The sequence below is a fragment of the Lasioglossum baleicum genome, chromosome 12 (genome assembly GCF_051020765.1).
Source record: "Lasioglossum baleicum chromosome 12, iyLasBale1, whole genome shotgun sequence".
Taxonomy (NCBI): Eukaryota; Metazoa; Arthropoda; class Insecta; order Hymenoptera; family Halictidae; genus Lasioglossum; species Lasioglossum baleicum.
In genome coordinates, this window is record NC_134940.1 from 4018246 (window position 1) to 4038225 (window position 19980).

General features: G+C 41.3%; 3 protein-coding genes and 1 long non-coding RNA gene across 10 annotated transcripts in view; 2 read left to right on the forward strand and 2 right to left on the reverse strand.

The window, feature by feature from the left end:
* The window catches only part of LOC143214130 (uncharacterized), a 4053-nt gene extending 1015 nt beyond the window's left edge, over nt 1–3038 (reverse strand). The window contains exons 1-3 of the mRNA XM_076434783.1: nt 2850–3038; nt 1974–2183; nt 37–1726 (exon numbers count right to left, since the gene is read on the reverse strand). Of these exons, the coding sequence (XP_076290898.1) occupies nt 37–1726; nt 1974–2171 (1888 nt within the window). The 5' untranslated portion in view covers nt 2172–2183; nt 2850–3038. The remainder of the gene's footprint in view (nt 1–36; nt 1727–1973; nt 2184–2849) is intronic.
* LOC143214134 (galactosylgalactosylxylosylprotein 3-beta-glucuronosyltransferase P-like) overlaps nt 1–7496 on the forward strand; it is a 10053-nt gene extending 2557 nt beyond the window's left edge. For 2 of the 3 annotated variants that reach the window (XM_076434798.1, XM_076434797.1), the window contains exons 2-5: nt 4778–4986; nt 5069–5561; nt 5771–5928; nt 6435–7494. In XM_076434798.1, the coding sequence (XP_076290913.1) occupies nt 4789–4986; nt 5069–5561; nt 5771–5928; nt 6435–6842 (1257 nt within the window). In that variant the 5' untranslated portion in view covers nt 4778–4788 and the 3' untranslated portion in view covers nt 6843–7494. Of the gene's footprint in view, nt 1–3041; nt 3589–4777; nt 4987–5068; nt 5562–5770; nt 5929–6434 lie in introns of those variants that run through there. The other variant, XM_076434796.1, reaches the window with a different exon arrangement.
* A 1726-nt stretch (nt 7497–9222) lies between these two features.
* Art4 (arginine methyltransferase 4) lies at nt 9223–17817 on the reverse strand. Of its 4 annotated transcripts, none has more exons than XM_076435926.1 (9): nt 17230–17817; nt 16696–16827; nt 16136–16630; nt 15796–16062; nt 15492–15714; nt 15120–15403; nt 14909–15045; nt 14530–14623; nt 9223–14458 (listed from the first exon to the last, which is right to left on the reverse strand). In XM_076435926.1, the coding sequence occupies exons 1-9, from the start codon at nt 17360–17362 to the stop codon at nt 14442–14444; spliced, it is 1782 nt and encodes a 593-aa protein (XP_076292041.1). In that variant the 5' UTR covers nt 17363–17817; the 3' UTR covers nt 9223–14441. The 4 variants fall into 4 exon arrangements, with proteins under 4 accessions (XP_076292041.1, XP_076292042.1, XP_076292039.1 ...); XM_076435927.1 differs by having other exon boundaries at nt 14530–14605; nt 17230–17815; XM_076435924.1 differs by having other exon boundaries at nt 9223–14623; nt 17230–17816.
* Nucleotides 17818–17836: 19 nt separating this feature from the next.
* Nucleotides 17837–19868, forward strand: LOC143214642 (uncharacterized). Of its 2 annotated transcripts, none has more exons than XR_013010189.1 (3): nt 17837–18080; nt 18192–18288; nt 18803–19868. It is a non-coding gene; the product is annotated as an uncharacterized LOC143214642 (long non-coding RNA). The 2 variants fall into 2 exon arrangements; XR_013010190.1 differs by having other exon boundaries at nt 18224–18288.
* The last annotated feature ends 112 nt before the right edge of the window (nt 19869–19980 follow it).

The window sequence follows — 19980 nt, forward strand, 5'->3', positions numbered from 1 at the left end:
ACTGTCCCGAGTGTTTTCAATGTGATTATTATTTACCGGTCATATAATGGTACTCCAAGCCTGTCCGTTCTAAGTATTCAATAACTAGGCTGTCTTCTTCTGTGGCATCATCGATCACGAGCCAGTGAATGTTCTCGACATGCAACAGCGAGTGAGCCACATTGATCAGGTGTGCGAACCGACCCGCTCTTCGATAAGTTGGCGTGATTATGTACAATGGTACGACGTTCAGCTCCTGCCCAATCTCCTGTCCATCCTGCGACGATTCGTTCCCCGAAGTCTTCTGATGTCCATCCTCCCAAGTCTCGTTCCTTGACGTCTTCCCGTGTGCATCCTGCGACGTCTCATTCTTCGAGGACTTTCCGTGTGAATCCTCCGTCGTCTCATTCTTCGAGGACTTTCCGTGTGAATCCTCCGACGTCTCATTCCTTGAGGACTTTCCGTGTGAATCCTCCGACGTCTCGTCCCTCACAGTCTTTCCGTGGGCATCCTCCGACGTCTCATTCTTCGAGGACTTTCCGTGTGAATCCTCCGTCGTCTCATTCCTCGAGGACTTTCCGTGTGAATCCTCCGACGTCTCATTCCTCGAGGACTTTCCGTGTGAATCCTCCGTCTTCTCATTCCTCGAGGACTTTCCATGTGAATCCTCCGTCGTCTCATTCCTCGAGGACTTTCCGTGTGAATACTCCGTCGTCTCATTCCTCGAGGACTTTCCATGTGAATCCTCCGTCGTCTCATTCCTCGAGGACTTTCCGTGTGAATCCTCCGTCGTCTCATTCCTCGAGGACTTTCCATGTGAATCCTCCGACGTCTCATTCCTCGAGGACTTTCCGTGTGAATCCTCCGTCGTCTCATTCCTCGAGGACTTTCCGTGTGAATCCTCCTTCGTCTCATTCCTCGAGGACTTTCCGTGTGAATCCTCCTTCGTCTCATTCCTGGAGGACTTTCCGTGTGAATCCTCCGTCGTCTCATTCCTCGAGGACTTTCCCTGTGAATCCTCCGTCGTCTCATTCCTCGAGGACTTTCCGTGTGAATCCTCCTTCGTCTCATTCCTCGAGGACTTTCCGTGTGAATCCTCCTTCGTCTCATTCCTGGAGGACTTTCCGTGTGAATCCTCCGTCGTCTCATTCTTCGAGGTCTTCCCTTGTGCATCCTCCGACGTCTCATTCTTCGAGGAGTTTCCGTGTGAATCCTTCGTCGTCTCATTCCTCGAGGAGTTTCCGTGTGAATCCTCCGTCGTCTCATTCCTCGAGGACTTTCCCTGTGAATCCTCCGTCGTCTCATTCCTCGAGGACTTTCCGTGTGAATCCTCCTTCGTCTCATTCCTCGAGGACTTTCCGTGTGAATCCTCCGACGTCTCATTCCTGGAGGACTTTCCGTGTGAATCCTCCGTCGTCTCATTCTTCGAGGTCTTCCCTTGTGCATCCTCCGACGTCTCGTTCCTCGAGCACTTGCAGTGTGCATCATCCGACGACTCATTCTTCGAGGATTTCCCGTGTGCATCATCCAACGACTCGTTCTTCGAGGTCTTCTCATGTACATCCTGCGACGACTCTTTGTTACAGATGATCTTCTCTTGTGCATCCTGCGACGACTCGATCCTCGAGATCCTCTCGTACACGAATGCCGAGTTCTGATTGATCAGCTCTTGAATCAGCGATGTCGCGATGTTCGAACTCATTGTCAGTCCGTTCGACTCCTGGACTCTGCGGACCGCGCTTCGAATCTGCAAATAGTTTCATTCGAATCATCGTCGTCCGTTTGTCGTGGTTTCGATCGATGAAAACTAGCAAGGGAACACATTCAGTGGTTACAAGCCGATTTTAATGAATCTTATGTCACATATAGTTCATTGAAAAATATTTGATTGATAAAAAAAAACACGAGTCAAATATTTTTCGAAGAACTATATCTCGCATAAGTTTCATCAAAATCGGTTTGTACTGAATATATGTTCCCTAACCGGGTCATACCATTTCTTCTTTCAACTTGGATGTCCTGACACAGCTTTCCACGTCTTCCTGAGAGAAGACCGTGTTCTCGTTGGCCGAGTCGCCCGTGTTCAAGTCGGCCATCAGCGCGAATCGAACACCCAACTGGAAATGATACAGGTAGAACACCACGAATCCACCTATTAGTGCTATCACTCCTATTATCGTGGATGCCTTCATTATACCAGCTACCTGTCGGTCAAACAATTCATAGAATTTACCACGAAATACAAGCTACAGTCGCATACTACATATAGATACGCGCATTATCCTCGATTTACGCGAATTCTTAGTTCCGAGTTCCAAGTTCTGAGTTTCTAATTGTTGAAATATGTCAAAATGAATCTATTGTTTCACTCAAGGATCGATCGATTTAATATATGTATAGTTCAGTTTATTTATAAACCCGTTAGTTATTTGTTCGATGTAACGTTCAATGCTTTCTAGCCTGAATGATTCTCGATTGGCGTGTGATTTTTAAATCGAATAGACGTATTTTCTGTGTGCTCATAGTTGTGTTAATAAAACTTCAATAAGTCAATTCGTTTGATTAAATACATAATCTAATAAATACATAATCTAATTAAACGAGACGCGAACGCGGTGTCTTTGTTTATCGCTTGCCCTAGCTGCAACGATCAACCAAGGACCGCCTGGTCTAGATACTGGGTACACGTCGCCGAACAGTGGTCGGAAATCGGCAAAACGTTGTCAAAATAGGAAGGAGTACTCCAATTTAGTTCAATATTGATACTATGGGATTTTTCGGAGCACTTTATAAATGAAGTACTACTACACAGATTTTTAAACTGGGGAAAAAAATGTTTTACTTCTGGCAACGATTTCTGTCGAACTCACCAAGTATCAGGACAATTGTATTGTAGTCTTGACGGGATTTGTATACGGAGTACTTCCACGGAACTTCACCGTGTCTTAGGCTTCCGAACGAGACCGAGTGACTCTTGCTCGAAACGTTTTCCACGTATTGAAATCCAAGCATCGTAACACGCGACAGCGTATCAAGCGTTATCGGCGCGCAATTATTTCCAGGGTGGATGTTACGCACAGCAAACAATAGGTACTCTCGTCCGAATGCCACTTAATGGGTTTCAGAATATTGGCTTTTGTTTTAGCTACACCTACTCTTCGCATTAAACTCAATAGCATTTACTTGAACCTTTTTTTTTTATTGCGCATGGTTACAGGAAATTCGTTATCACGCACGAATTAAAATTGATTTTGCCTATATGTTTACGGGCAAGGTTAGCAATCTTGCAGCTAGCTATGCACGTGCATACAAGTTGGTAATACAAAAATATTATAGCTAAAACAAAAGCCAATATTCTAAAACCCATTAAGTGGCATTCGGACGAGTACCTATTGTTTGCTGTGCGTAACATCCACCCTGGAAATAATTGCGCGCCGATAACGCTTGATACGCCGTCGCGTGTTACGATGCTTGGATTTCAACACGTGGAGAACGTTTCGAGCAAGAGTCATACGGTCTCGTTCGGAAGCCTAAGACACGGTGAAGTTCCGTGGAAGTACTCCATACACAAACTCCGTCAAAACTACAATACAATTGTCCTGATACTTGGTGAGTTCGACAGAAATCGTGGCCAAAAGTAAAACATTTTTTTCCCCAGTTTAAAAATCGGTGTAGTAGTACTTCATTAATAAAGTGCTCCGAAAAATACCATAGTATCAATATTGAACTAAATTGGAGTACTACTTCCTATTTTGACCACGTTTTCCCGATTTCCGACCACTGCTCGGCGACGTGTTCCCAGTATCTAGACCAGACGGTCCTTGGTTGATCGTTGCAGCTAGGGCAAGCGATAAACAAAGACACCGCGTCCGCGTCTCGTTTAATTCGAAACTCAGAACTTGGAACTCGGAACTCGAAACGGCATTAACATTTTTGCAGGCTTATCGAAGCGAAGGGGCGCGCGTGAATCGCCGGAAGCGTGTATCTTATCGTTTCCCTTCGCAGCCACACGTATAAAATGTTTCCTAATTAAATCTGCGTTCCAAGCGACTTCCTTGCACGAGCGCCATTAATTTTCAATTAAATTTCGATGATCGTTTATCGCGAACGAACCTCGCTAGCCTCGATACACCGACGCGACGCTTATTTTTTCGTTCGACGATCAAACGTGAAACACGAGTAGCAACTAATCGCAACGACCGTTCATTCTATATTCGTATACAGCAAGTCCGTAATTCGTTCCAGCGATTTCCGCGGAAGTTGAAACCCGAATATTGCCTGAACGCCAGCGTGAATGCGCCAAATAAGTTATTGTTATCACTAGACTGCGGATCTTTATGCAAAATAAAGAATGTTTGCATTGATTGCAAGACACAGCAGCCAAATAGAAATTTCTTTCTTCTTTTAATTCCGGTCCGGTCCGGTTATAATACATAATAATAATAATTCCTCAGGGAAGCATCTTTACAATGTTAATAATTGTCATCTTGACGGATCCAGTAAACCTAGTGTTAATACCGATAACAGTTATCTTAAGGGTGCACCACACAGTGGGACCTTCCGTCCAAATCGGAGACAAAATCAAAGAACTTTCGATAGAAATGAGATAGAGCGATGAAATGTTTTTTAAATGAAAGCTGAAACTTTGCAGAATATGGGATAATTATGGAGATTGTGGTAGAACGTTTTTTAACCTTGAAAGAATTCGCGTTAGTCGTGGATAATGCGCGTATCTATATGTAGTACGCGACTGTATCTTGTATTTCGTGGTAAATTCTGTGAATTGTTTGACCGACAGGTGCTGGTATAATGAAGGCGTCCAAGATAATAGGTGTGATAGGACTAATAGGCATATTCGTGATGTTCTATCAGTACTATTTCTCGATGTGTATTCAGTTCGTGCTGAAGTCAGTCTTCGACAAGGGCGACTCGGCCAAAGAGAACCCTGTCTACTCTCAGAAAGACGTGAGCAGCTGTGTCAGGATATCCAACTTGAATGAAGAAATGGTATGACTGGGATCGACCTAGTTTTTCGTCAGTCGAAACAGCGGGAAACGGACGACGATGATTCCAACAAAACTGTTTGTAGATTCGAAGCGCGGTGCGCAGAGTCCAGGAAATGCTTCGACTGAGTCCGGTCTTCGCAGCCTCGCTGATTCAAGAGCTGATCACGAAGAACTCGGCGTTCGGGCACGATCCAACTGGGAGCGTCACTTCGAAAATGGAACTAGCGTCGCAACAGCCACTTGGATCCTCATCGGAGACCTCGAGGATCCCGGTGTCGTCACAGAATCTGCCAAATACGGCGTCGAGTATCCAGATGTCGTCACGGAATGTGCCGTATACGGCCTGGAGTGTCCAGGTGTCAGCGGAGACTGAGCAACTGAGGAAAAGTGTACCATTGTACATAATCACGGCAACTTATCCAAGACCGGAACAGATGGCGATGCTGATCAGAGTGTGTCAGACGCTGATGCTGGTCGAGAACATTCACTGGCTCGTGATCGAGGATGCCGAAGATCCCACCGTCCGAGTCACCAAATTGTTAAAACGGTCGGGCTTGAAGTTCGAACATTTGATCGGTAAACAATCACATTGGAAACACTCGGGACATTTTCGCGGACTAGGATATTACTTGAGGTTGTTTTCCTTCGAATTCGAGTCTAGGAGATTCCGTTGCGATTTTCCATTGCAACGTTAGGTCAGGGTTAGATCCGGATCGAATACGAAAAGTAGAAAGTAGTGTGCAAACGATTTTTATGATTCAGATTCCAACTCCTGCATGTTCTAGCCCCGATGCCCGATGTGTACAAAAACCAGACGAGCAAGGAACCGCGAGGTGTGTCGAACCGGAACCGCGGCCTAGAATGGATCAGGGCGAACGCGACCCACGGGGTGTTCTATTTTGCAGACGAAGACAATACCTACGACCTACCGCTCTTCGACGAGGTACATATATCGTATGCACGGCATTATACATTTCTCACGATTAAGGCTTCCGGGTGCAAGCCTTTTTTATAACGAATGTCCAGCTGCATCGATTGATGTATTAAAAAATACCTCATTATACATTTAAAAAAATATCGACGACCTTGAAATCTTGTTAAAAAAATGAACTTGAAAATTTTTCCCTTGCACCGTTACATGTGGCCCTTCAAACACTGTAACTTTGCCCTAAGAAGTTTTTTTGTGCAACGAAAAATAACGGAGATATCTAGGTGTTCTGTTTCTTCGGAATTACCCTGTATACCCTTTATTTTGCTTCCGAAAATTAGTAACTGTATCGTAAAAATTAACGCGAATTAAAATGCGGATACGTTAATACACGTGTATTTAAATTTAATAGTTTTATAGTGATTTAAATTTATAAATTTAGTAGTGACAGCTGTATATGAAACAGTTTGTTTCTTAGCATCTTCGACGCGTTAACGTAGTAAAACCGACACTCGTTTCAGATCCGTCGCACGAAGAGGGTGTCGATGTTTCCCGTGGGTCTCACCACAAGTTTCGGACTAATCTCACCGGTCCTCAGGGATGGGAAATTCGCCGGTTTTTACGACGGATGGGTAGCCGGCCGAAAATTCCCAATGGATATGGCAGGGTTCGCGGTGAACGTAGAGTTTCTTCTGCAGAGGCCGAACGCCATGATACCATACGTAACCGAATACCAGCAGGACGGATTTCTGAGGAGTCTCGCGCCGCTTGAGCCGTCAGAACTCGAATTCCTGGCCGCCAATTGCACGAAGATTTACGTGTGGCACGATGAGTTCACAAACAACCTGAACAGCACACCTCTCGACATGGAGACTCACGGAGATACGAACCTCGTCAAGTTGAAGAAGCTGATTTCGATTGCGACCTAGATGTCGAACTTGAATTTTAATGGAGACCCCTTCTGTCCATTAAACGCGCGACGGGAATCATTCGCACACCGCGACAAACAAAGTGATTCAGTGCCTGAAGTAATGTAACCGTACCGGTCGAAAGTTTCATAGTGTAGAATGTTATTCAGTGCGGTGAGTACATTACTTTTTAAATTATAAAAAATACAAAGAGCTAATTATTAATTTTTTTGTATATTATTGAGACCCTTCGAGTCCCATCGATTTTCATTTGATTATAATCCAGAAGTTTGCGACTTTTTGTGACTTTCCGACAGATAAGGTCACAATGGTTTTTGGAAAGAGCGAGATAAACGATTTTTTCGAATCCATTTTTATTAAGCTCAAGATTTTTAAAACTAAGGAAATGAAAGCACTATCCGAATGATGTCTTTCACTTTTTTCGAGAATCAGATGATCGATGAAATAATAATTAAAATAAACGACAATTAAAAATAATGTTGTCTTGTTTTTCCCCCTTAGCCATTAATTAGTATTTCCATGTATATACTCTTATTTTACGTTACAAATCACAAAACATCATAATTTCTACTATAGAAATTTCATCCGCCACGTAGGACAAGAATCTACGATGAATAAATAAAGACAATGTAATAACGAAGCCTATGTGCGTATATTTATTGAACCACTAATTTTTCCCGAACTCCCGGCTTGTCTCGTTGAGTTATACTATTGAACTTAAGAAAAATTTTCGACCATCTGGCTTGACGTTGACTTGCACTACTGAATTTCGTGCCGCCTCCTTCGTTATCATATTCTCCTAATACAAAACTCAATTTTCGAGGTCTTCGAAAAATTTTCCACTGTCTGGCTTGTCGTTGAGTTGCACTACTGAATTTTAAAAAATGTTTGATCGTCTGGCTTGTCGTTGAGTTGCACTACTGAATTTTAAAAAATGTTTGGTCGTCTGGCTTGTCGTTGAGTTGTACTACTCTGAATTTCAAAATTAATATCATTTATTCCGAACGTCTAATTGTTGGTTTTCCTATTTTCGTGTTTGTATCACAGACGAGTCTGTGAGAATATCCCCTCTGCTAATACCGCAGACGGTACGTCAGTGGTCCAGATGTTTGGCTAATAGTTTGAGCGTTTTGCCGCTACGTCAACTGGCTCTGCGTGGTTCCTTAACTGAGCTTCGGAGTTTCACCACAAGAGGCGCCTCCGTCACTTTGGATATCGAGTATCGACTGGTATCGACACTCGTTCAAATATAATCTCTAAAATTACGCGGGGAAATGCATTTGCGTGCTCGCGTTGCGACATATTTAATTTCTAGAATAACGTGGAAACAACAAACTCTTTTAATTATTCATAAAGAAAACGTTCACTGTAATGTCGAGATAAATAAGTTTATTGTAACTTCTCAGATTCTCTCTCGAGGTGAAACGATCTGAGTAATCTTGATTTTTTTGTTGTTGTTGTTATATGTAAAAACATTGACAGAATACAAAAACTGTGATACTTAACAAATAAGTAGATTGTAGACACTAGGCAGATTTCTTGTAACGCGTTGTGCTAGCTAGGCTCTTGTTTCGAACAACAGAACCCTATGAAAAACATATATATTGTGTGTTCCGTTACAAGAAAAAAGTTTTAATGCACCTTAGATCTGGTACGTTCGCTTTTTTTTAAGAGATACATAATGTAGGAATTAAAAAATACTAATTACCGTACCGTACGTTCGTTACAGATAATACTAACTTCCGGATTAATTCGTTAGAACGTTTCGAGTAAAATTTAGCATGCGTGGTAATACGAAAATCGTGTATATACTGATCAAAAAATTTTTAAGGTATTTCAAAGGTATATCTCACAACTGAAATTATAGTATATAGTAATCTTCCATTCTAAGTCAATTCTCGGTTCTGTGTGTGGCCTAGATCGGAGCAGGACACTATCTTTTTGTGGCTTCGTCAATCGCGCCGAACGTATAGAAGGCGTGACAAAAAATATATAGTGTATCAATACTAAAACATCTTTACTTTTTACTTATTTTTAATGAAATTTTACCAGTACATTTGCGATATTTTTCTGATTAAAATGACACCATGCAATTTTACCCATATTTACTGTACATGTGAAGCACAATTTATAATTTACCATACATTTAACATATGGTATATACATATAACATCTCGAAAATATGTTCCCAAATAACACTGTCAACAAATTTCAACTTTTTTTTGTATATCGATTCCCACTATGCGATTCTTATAGTGTTTTTCGCGCTGATTCCGAATCTGTTCTTAATTTTTCTCCTAAACATACAGTTTTTGATAGTTTCGTATAGTGGGAATCGAAATACTTTTTAGCTGTTATGGACAGTGTAATTAGACTAGAATTTTGAAAATTAACGGAGTCATAGCCCGTTTGAGGTTTTCGAACGGCTCGTTTTAATTAGAAAAACGTAACAAATATGTTGAAAATAAAAATAGTTGGCATCGAGGCAGCTCGAGTGGGTATGCCCCCCAGTGGAATGTGCAGGCGAAGGGACATAGAGCAGTGTCCCCCGCCGGTCTTAGAATGGGACATTACTGTACGTGGTTTTTCGTAAAATCTTGATCATCTCGAGAAAAAGTAGAATGTCCATAATTATACTTCTACAGGATCGTGGTTGTGAGTACAAAGTTCGTTACACGATGGAGTACAGAACGTATATATATCCGTTAATTTTGATTTATCGATTTATTGAAACGAAAGTATATGTCTATTGTTGTTCGTGATTGCAAACAAGTCTACTCTTGATATGCTTTTACACGTATCGATATATATATATATATATATCGAATTTCAAGGAAAATTTCGATGATAATTCCATCGTCTCGATGCTCGTCGACGATCGTACGTATGCGGTTGTTAAACGTTGGAAAAATGACAACAAGTTGTTCGATATTGAGACACGAGATAATCGTTATTGGAACGAATACAAGTATATATATATATATTTTTATTCGACCGTGATTGTTGAATTTTCCGGAAAAAAAGCAATACCGTATTTCATTCAGTCCAACGCTACGAAGACTATGCGCCTTAATTGAGGGATGTTCGGTGGGGCTAATAGTGGGTGTGGGTGTGTAGGAGTGGATTACGGAAGTGGCGGGGAACTTATACAGTTTTACACGAATCTTACTTTTTGACGAATGGCCGTAGAAATAAAAAAGAAAGAGGATCGCGGGAGAAGCGTAAATGTAAACATCATTCTTCGAACTCGCATGGCTACCTGAGACATTTTGTATCTTTCAGTCGTTAATTAAACTCGTTGCCGTCGCGGGGACGACAGGAACGCGAAATACGGAAGCACGTGCGCCCGTATGCACGCCACGCCACGCACGCACTTGTTTTTTGTCACTGAAAGCAATATCTAGAAAAAGAAGGAAATAAAAAGGAAATATCAAAAATGTGTGTACGCTTAGGTTTACTCAATCTTTTGTCTCTCCTATTGGAAAACTGAAACACGTGTATGCACGGTATACAACTAATACTTTTGTAGGCGTTCGATTCTACATATTGCTTTGAATGTTCTCCATGTACTCTTGGAACAGAGAGAAAGAACGAGACACTGGAAGAAGCACATCTTTCGATATGAACAACGAATCGATGCAATTGTTGGTGGACTGCGGATCCTCGTGCAAACGTTCCTTTCTATTATATTCTCAAAAATCAATCGACAGAACTAGAACACAAAACTCGTTACCCTCGAACAGTGGCGCACCCAAGATGTAATCTTGGGGAGGGGGGTCGAGTTGAACCCAGCCCTAGGTTTTGCGTGATGACCTTTTTTTAAGCCAAAATATCTATGAACTTGGTGAGGGACTTGGCCCCCTGGCTCCCCCCCTAGGTGCGCCACTGCCCTCGAACATTTAAAAGTTTCGGAGACTGTTTTTTCTTTACGTATTCGTTTTCACCTAGGATCCGCGGTCCGTTAGTCAGCACTTGTGGAATGCCTGCAGTCAAAAACCATATTTGAAACACGCTGAACACGCTCCAGTTAAACGAAATCCGATGTGTGAAACTAATATATATATGATCCTGTATATCTTAAGTAAACACCGTGGAGAACGTTTGCGGAATTATTTACAATCATTTTCGTTTTCCTTCACCGTCGCTTCGCTGAATTTCCTACGACATAAATAATTAAAAAGATAAATGAACACAATGGGACAAGAACCCATTCCTTTGCGGATGTATATATGTATATAGTTGACGATCCAATGAAAATATCGTATCGTTCGAGTAAAAGATATAATACATTCTTGATTATTTAGACGTATAAACGTTAGCCGCAATACTACGAGTTATCGGGGGTAAACGAGAATATATAATATCTGCTCGACTTGTTCTTTAGCACGACGAAAATCATTACACCAACCTACGGGAAACCATCGTGAACCGGTCGACTTTGTATAAAAACCAAGCTTGTGCAGACAATGAACGAAGAGCACTCCTTAGGAACTAACGAGACTTAAGCATTACACCGAGATCCGAGTACAACGATCGACGATCTTCCTCGGATTAAGCGTTACTTCGTATGTACAGTTATTATATATACTATAACATAATAGAATAGAATAGAACAGACAACAGGTAACCCTCTGATAACAAGGGGTTCTGTGTTAGGGATAGCATGCAGACAAGAGGGCTGTTTGTTTCCAGATATTTTATTTTTTTACTGCAAGAAGAAAAAAGATGGAAAGCAAGAACAAAGAAGAAAAAACGGAAAAATTTCCCGATTTCAGCTCTGAGATACGACTCGTGAATTATACGATTGATTTCTCGGTTGCTCATTTGTTCTTTTATTTTCCGACGCATTTAAGTGCGTCTTTACAGTATCAGTCTATCGCGATAAAAGTTCGTGCGCGTTCGACACATTCTGCACCTTGTTATCAGGAGATTACCTGTGTAAAACTATAATTTCGGGGGTACGTCCGCGTGTTGTTTCTTGTAAAATTAAATAATTCATCGATTACTTCGGAACTATGTATATATATAAAAAAGAAACGTGGCGCTGTTTAATCGCGCAGCGAACCGCTTGGTGGTCGAAGACGAGACGAACGATGAATTGGCTATCGGTGCACGACCGTTCGACAAGCATTTCCAAAGTACTTTCGAGAAAGAGCGATTTGCGTTTCACAGTGGGGTATTCGACTGAAAAACGGGAATAAAATATTGTAGCGTTGTTTATGGGCTCAGGGACATAAAAAAGTAAGTCGTTGGATTCGTCTTGACGCCGGCTATAACGTTATGAAATAACAAATATATTTTACCCTTTGAAAAACCCAAATAATTGTTATTTTTTGTAGAGAAAAAATTATTTTTTTTTAAATTTCGAAAAAAATCTTTCTACGAAAAATAAAAATTATTTTGTTTTTTTCAACGTTAAAATACATTTTTTATCTCATAATGTTATAACTGACGTCGAGACGAATCCAACGACCTACTTATTTATGTCCCTGAGCCGATAAATAACGCTACAATATTTTATTCCCGTTTTTCAGCCGAATACCCGACTCTGAAGCGGTTCGTTCCGCGATTAAACAGCCAATTAAAACGGGGAACGTGTAAAGGTAATGGAATTCTGACAGAATAGTCCAAGTACATTAAAAGTAGAGGATTAATCCTACTGACCGGAAGTCGACGCGCAATAGAAAACGTTACAAACTCGAGACACCGTGCGTCCATGTACGCGTCACGCTCACGCATCGTCCGCGTTTGTATCCGCACCCTCTGTACATTGTAATTAATACAAATCAGCTAGACACACGAACCGCAACGTAATCTTATTGAAACGCGCCGTACTTTCCCCCCCCCCCTCTTTCTCGTCACTTTTTCAGCGTAAATAGTACGATGAAAAAGTCGACTCGTGTGATTATCGATTATGTACAATCGTTTTTACTTTCTAAACCATAAATAACGAACAAAAATATCACTTACTTAAAAGAGAACGCAAAATTAACGGGTACGGATTCATTCAATGAGATTAAGATCGACATGATGCTACGGATGTACACGAATATGTTCTCGTAGAATTTATTAGTATCAGTTTTGCTGGATGGTTCTCGTAGAAGCTGTATTTATGTAAACCCTACGTTGAATCGAATCGAATTGAACCGAGTTCGCCGTTGAAATCGAATGAATAAATAACAGGCAATGCCACAGAGTGCTCCATTATCGTAACGTCAACGAAATATTGCTTTTTTGCACATTTCGCCTTTTTGTACAGTGTGTATCGCGCGCCAAGTATTGCCGAGTGTCTTCTCTGAAATTATATTCGACGGCTAAAGTATTAAATAGTGACACGGTCGAGGACACCTCCGGTTACTCTTCGAAACGGAACGATGCACCGACAGCGCCGGATATCGCAAAAATTCCAAATTACAAAATCGATTTAGCCGTGTGGAAAAAAGAAAATAAACGGCTAATTCTGAGATGAAATAATTTCGGAGAAAACAGAGTAGACACGTCGCTTTACGCGACACACCTTGCACACGCTCGGGGAACATCGTACATTATTCTAAAAATCGTCGTGTAAAAATGTCGCTCGAGGTTGAAGATCAACCAAGCCGATTCCGAGATAGTATACAAGCGTATCGAATAGAAAACAAAGAGGAATAAGAACGAACGATCGAATTGTTGCTCGGATCGCAGGCGAGATACAGGACAGCCACGTTCGATCGTGGAATCTTCTGTGGCGCGTCGTACGATAACAGAATCTCGAGTATACAACAAGAGAAAGAATAAGAAAACCATGGCTCGGGTCCTCGACGATCGAGAACGCCGATTATTGGAATTATTACGAATCGTTTCGATGTACAAAGAGAATTCTGAATAGAGCAGGCATGGAGAAGTAGCAGAGAAAAAGATCGGATTCGATCTGTCTGTCCTGTAGCTAATCTGCGCCCTCGTCGTCAAGCGTGTCGATACACAAGAGACGATACCGTTTAGGAGCTCTCGTAAAACGTTTACGACGTTGTTGGTGTTGCGCGGTGAGATACATAGTACGTACGATGGCTGTATTGTCGTTAAAAAATATCATTTGTTTTCGAATACGTTTGGCAAGCATGCACTTCGCTGGATCTGGAAGATCGAATCTTCGAGCGGGCAATTAAATATAGAGGGCGACTATGTGAAAAATGACATGATGACTACGAGAGGACGGTTCGCAGTTTCCTCCAGCGTGCCTCCCACTCTGACTTGTTTCTCCTGGCACACCGTCCAACTCCAACTCCGAGTCCGAGTCCAAGTTCGAGTACGAGTCGGAGGCCGAGACAAAGTCCAAGTCCGATTCCGAGTCCTAGTCCTAGACCTAATCGTAGACCGAGTTCGAGTCCGAGTCCAAGTGCCAGCCCGTTCATGTACGCGAAGTCGTTGGCGCTCTTGTTCTTGTGGGCAACGTTCGAGTGGACACCGATCAGACTGACGACGTATAAAATTCGAACGGCGGACGAGAGTGGTAGTGGTAGTGGTGGTTTGCTTCCTGGAGAACTGAACACCATGCTGCGGCACTGTTTGCTGTTACGGTTGCCGGTGTTTCCGCTACCGATGCCGCGGTGTCCATGATCGCTAGATTGTTTCGCCGTCTGGGAATAGTCACCGCAAAATGATTTCGCCATTGATCATTGCCGATACGTTTGGGAGGATATGCCGTTACCAGGTGTCACGTAATCGCCGATCATCAAGCTGGGATTCACTGGATAATGCGAGGTATTCCCAAGGACCAGCGATTGCTGGAAAGTAACACCAAGCTGTAGCGCGAAAGACCACGCAGGCAGGCGTACACTTTAGTATCCTTTCGCACATTAACATGTATAATAGGGGAGTTTATACTTTGAATGTTTAGCGAGCTATTATTCTAAAACGGAAACGTACAACGCATAGAAGGGCCGCAGATTTACATGATTCTCTAGGCGTTCGAGAGCGCGCGACGATTCATCGGATAATATTTTTGAAAACGCGGCGCGGTGCGGTGCAACCTTCGGGTAATTAGCTCGCTGATAATCGAAGTGGTGTTAGTCGTGTTAGAGACTTACCGTAGCGGGAGACGTGAACATGTTCGGAGTAATCCCACCGCCTATCAGTTGCGCCGCTTGTGTACTCGTCGCTGTGCCACCCACCCGTCCCCGACCGGTGCTCGAGATCGAACCGGGATGAATATTCGGTTGGCCTCCTGGACGAAACGCGTCGACTAAGTAAATAACGTTGTTCCTATCGGAAAGGTCTGTGTCGGAGTTACGGTTTTACCTATCGCGAGTAAATTGCCGGGATTGACCGCAGTCGCGTCCATGGAAACTTCACCGAGACCGTTAACCGACATTCCGTTGACCATGTTAACCGCTTGCCTAGCGCCCTGCGCGTCCAACGTTGTCCAATAGGATTCGCTGGGCGAGGTGTTATTTAAACCTGGAGGGGGCTGCGCGGCTGCACCTGTATACCTGAAGTACGGATTCTTCAGATCCAACGTGTTACTACTGCTTTCCATGTTTGTCCCTTCGAGCTTCAAATCTATTGTCACGTCGTAGGATTGTCTGAAATTCGTAGCGTTCTCGTGAATCATAATACGTTATTATTATTGCACACGATCGTTATTGTACGTATACGTTAACTTAACTGCACCTTTTGTTCGCTATAAGAATGACCTTTCCGGATAACAGCTGACCACTTTTACAGAATAATGGATTCTCCAGAAGGCAACGCACTTGGTACCAATGCGTTAGGGGTTCTGTGGGAGCTGTGCTTAGCCAAACTTGTTGCGTCGATCCGATAAATGCAACGTCGAACCAAAATGCAAGACCGTGACACGTGCCGCTTTCCAATATGTGAAAATCAACATCGATTTCTGCAAAATACACCGATTAATTCTCGTTACTCGCATCTCCGAAAAGATCAGCCCGCACGATAGGAATATACGAAGTTTCACCTATTCTATGTAAGTCAGTCTCATTAGCGGTTTGGAAGTCTACTATATGCCTGATGGATTTGGCCATACAAATTCTTATATCAAAGGTATCGACGATTGGTTGTCTAAAGTATTCTTTAATCGCGTTGTTCCTCATCGCGGACAGGTCCACACCGTGAAAACATGTCTGATACCAAAAATTGGCCTTATTGAATTGCTCCATGTAAAGGTTCTCGTCGGAGAACGGTGCGATGTGAAGATCACCGCGCAAAGGAAACATTCTTCCACCTGTGTCGACACGATTCGATTAGCTTTGTCAATGTTACTAAATTAAACGAAAGCGTGATTTGCAAGTATTTACCTGGTTGTAGCCATTTCTTCGCGTGAAGGTAAGTTTCGAGCATTCTTTCATTGTATAACATGTAACCCATAGGCTCGCTGACTATGCAATCTACTAATTCGGGTAATTCGATTTCTTCTATTTTACCAGCTATCACGATGATCTTATCAGACAAATTGTTCGCAGCGACCAGCAGCTCAGCGTGATTTGCCATATTACTCGCCTCTACTGCATACACTTTCTTCGCACCTGCTTGAACCGCGAAAAATGACAATATCCCAGAACCTGCGCCTACGTCTAACACTACTTTGTCTTTGAAATCGGATAGATTTCCTAGAATCGCTCGCTGGTATGTGCTGGTTCTAATGTAATCCTGCATCATGTTTTGTTGCTGTGACAGATAACCGTAGAACTGAAAGTACTGCATCGCCGACGATTCCTCTGTCCTTTCGTTGAAAGCAGACACGCCTTTGCCATTCTTAAGTTTCAGTATTTGCGAATGAAAGCTTCGGAAATCTGTGAAAGTGAAAATCGAGGTACATAATACTCCATAACAAGCCTCAGTGTTTAGATGAACTTACCTGTTTCACTGGCGAGGGTTACAAGTAAACTATCTGTTTCTAATGTGAATACATAACTCCTCGACGATACTCTAGAACATTCGGTGCTGGGAGTTACCGGGAACTCTAGCAATGTTGTCTTATCTCTCCCAGCTATCGGAACAATTAAAAATTTTTCGTTACTTTTTTCCATCAAATGCGCGAACATAAAAGTTTGACTTTAACGAGATAAACAAAACGATCGCAAAATCGTGCCTTTCGAAAGAGTGAGGGGGGGAAAAAAACATTTCGAGCAAAAAATAAATCGTAAAGTAAATTAATGACAATACAGCATTGCGTATTACACCAATGACAAAAAAAATCACGATTTAGACGCGCGCGCGCGCGATAACTTGCGGTTAATGGATTCGTGGGGAATCAAGAAAAATTCGCATAGCCGTCTCTTTACAAAGAAAGAACGCGTATTTAAAACGGTCGTTGGAGTGTGGTTATGTTGACCATTCCGGGAGGACGCTGACGCGATTCGCAAAAGATGATTTAGAAGTGAATCAGTACCTCCGAGGAACTCGACGCTGAGTCCTTGCGGATCGTAGTTGATACTGAGTGTGACCGGCTTATTATATTTCGGTGTTGACCGTCCATTGTTTGACAAAGTCGATACTGTCACCGCGTGAAACACCTTCGCCATTTTTAGACACCGCGTGCGTATCGTACGCTGCAGTTGCACGATAGGTTTCCTTGCGCTTCCCTCCTATCGCAACAGTCGTTTCGCGAGAAATCGTTTTCGAAAAAAAAAGAATATGTATTATTGTCCGTTCGGATACGGTTCGCACGACGGATATCAAAGAAAATAGCCGAAATCGGAATTTTTCACGTTCGCACACCGTACCATCGACTAACCACCCCCGGCGCGTATTACACACGCGCACTAGGGTCACTAGCACACTTCATATATATACCAAATTCAACTCCCTAGATTCGCAATACGTAAATACATTTATACTTTACACAGAAAGACCTTTCATTTTCTAAAAGCATTGTTTATAACGGCCACAGAACACATGTAATATCTAGTCACAGAATTGCACACAGAATAAATTTCCACGATTTTGTACGCGATGCGTTAAGCCGCGTTTTCATCATTTTCGTTTTGTCGCACAACTTCCCGATAGTGATGGGCACTATCGACTAAATTCAACTATCGACTAGTTACTATTTAGTCGCTACATACTATCGACTATTTAGTCGATAGTTTTTAGTGGTTTTCAGTCGACTGAATTGCTTTACTAGTTATGTTCTCCATGTTCGATGAAGTTGATGAAACTCAGCTTTATTATTGAAATATTTAATGTTATTATATATTTTACATTTGTCGTAGTAGAGATTAGTAATAAATTTAAATTAAGGTAAAAATTCCAAAATTATAATTAACCTAACCTTAAATTATTATGGTCTATACTATTGAAATTCATCCAAATTTACTAAATGTTAACATTTAAAAACATTAATTGGTCTAGGTTTTTTGCTGAAAGTCGGTTCCTTCTTTCAGACATAATCTGTCCAGCCTTTGAAAATATTCTTTCTGATGGGACAGAAGTTGCTGAGAATACAGAGGTATTTACATATTTTTCTGCTATTTTGAAAAGCTGTGGCATTGTGTAATTGTGTTTATTCCAAAATGCGACTTCACAGCTCTTAATATTTGCGTACAGTAAATCTATATACATATTGACGAATTATGGTTGTTGCATATTCTATAGGTGTGGATTAGTTTGTCAACTGCGATACTTTTGTTACAAGAAGATTCTAAAATTCATTGTTTTCTTCAGATGATTCTTGATTTTCTGCTGCAGCTCTATTTGTATTAGTTTCATGACTATTGCGTGTTATGCACAAGGAACTTATTTCATCTCTAACATATTCTGCGCTGTCTGTGCAATCCTATCGACTTCAAATACAGCTGTTTTGAATCTTGGACCTAATAGTGTGGCTATTAGAGTAGTATTATTTTGTTCAATGTAGTCAAATCTTATCTCAATATTATTTAAAATGTTATTTTGTAAATGTAGTCCTGCTATGGTTTTTGGTATAATGATGTTTATGGCATTTTGAATTCCTCTTATTACAGGAATAATTTTGGATGCTGTGGGATATTTTTCTGCTGATAATTCAACTGTAACATACTCTAGTGGTTTCAACAACGGTATACCTCCCTGTGTTCAGCTATAAGTGATGTGGGACTTGTGGCTAATGAAACTGTGACAGCAGACAAAGGCACTTTTATTTCAAATAGTCTTTCCAGCGTCATGAAAGAAATGTTTAATTTTAAGTTAATGTATAATTTTCTCTATAGCAATGCTATGTTGCTGCAATTGTTTTTTTATTTTTATTTGATTTAATTTTATGTATGCATATTGGGTTTTACCTGTATAATAAATAAATAAATAAATAATCCTTTTGGTGTTATCGATATTACATAATATTATAGGATAGGATAAATATAATAATAATATATCAATTTTGTACTAAATGTAATAAATATTTTATTAACATAAATGAAATGCATAAATCATTCATATTTTCGGAGAATATTTGTAATAATTAATATTTAGTAGTAGAACAATTGAATTCCGTCCCTCGTGTCAATCTGACAGTTTTCTCGAAATATCGAATTGTTTGTAAGAAACACATAACCGAAAAACTTAAGATGTAAATTTTAACTCATCAATTTGACTAAAAAAACATCGAAAAATAATTAATCACCTGCTTGTTATTTTATCGTTTTTTTTACTACTGTGTCAATTTGACACCGAGGGACGGATTCAGTTCATGAAATGAGGGTTATGAATTAATTAATTTGATAGCGCTAATGAAATAGATAGTAGGATAGTAAAGAGATAGTAAATGTCATGATTGAATCTGATCGATTCAGTTGATATATAGCTCTACCCGCTCCATAAATCAGTCGATAATTCAGTCAGAGAGGTAACCTCTGATTTAGTATAGCATTCGACTGAAAATAGTAACCCCTACCACTGCGAAATTCAGTCGTTCAGTAAAACAGTCGACTGAAAATAGTAACCCCACCACTGCGAAATTCAGTCGTTTCACTAAAACTAGTCGACTGAAAATAGTAACCCCCACCACTGCGAAATTCAGTCGTTCTACTAAAACTAGTCGACTGAAAAATAGTAACCCCCACCACTGCGAAATTCAGTCGTTTTACTAAAACTAGTCGACTGAAAATAGTAACCCCCACCACTGCGAAATTCAGTCGATAGTTTAGTAAAACTAGTCGACTGAAAA

Excerpts from the sequence above, each read along its gene's own strand:
- Art4 (XM_076435924.1), bottom strand. The coding sequence starts at position 17,362 with ATGGCGAAGGTGTTTCACGCGGTGACAGTATCGACTTTGTCAAACAAT. Across the intron at positions 16,828-17,229 it reads CAGCGTCGAGTTCCTCGGAG|CTGGGAGAGATAAGACAACA; the intron begins GTACTGATTCAC and ends TTGTTCCGATAG. Across the intron at positions 15,046-15,119 it reads CGGCAATTTACTCGCGATAG|GAGGCCAACCGAATATTCAT; the intron begins GTAAAACCGTAA and ends CGTTTCGTCCAG.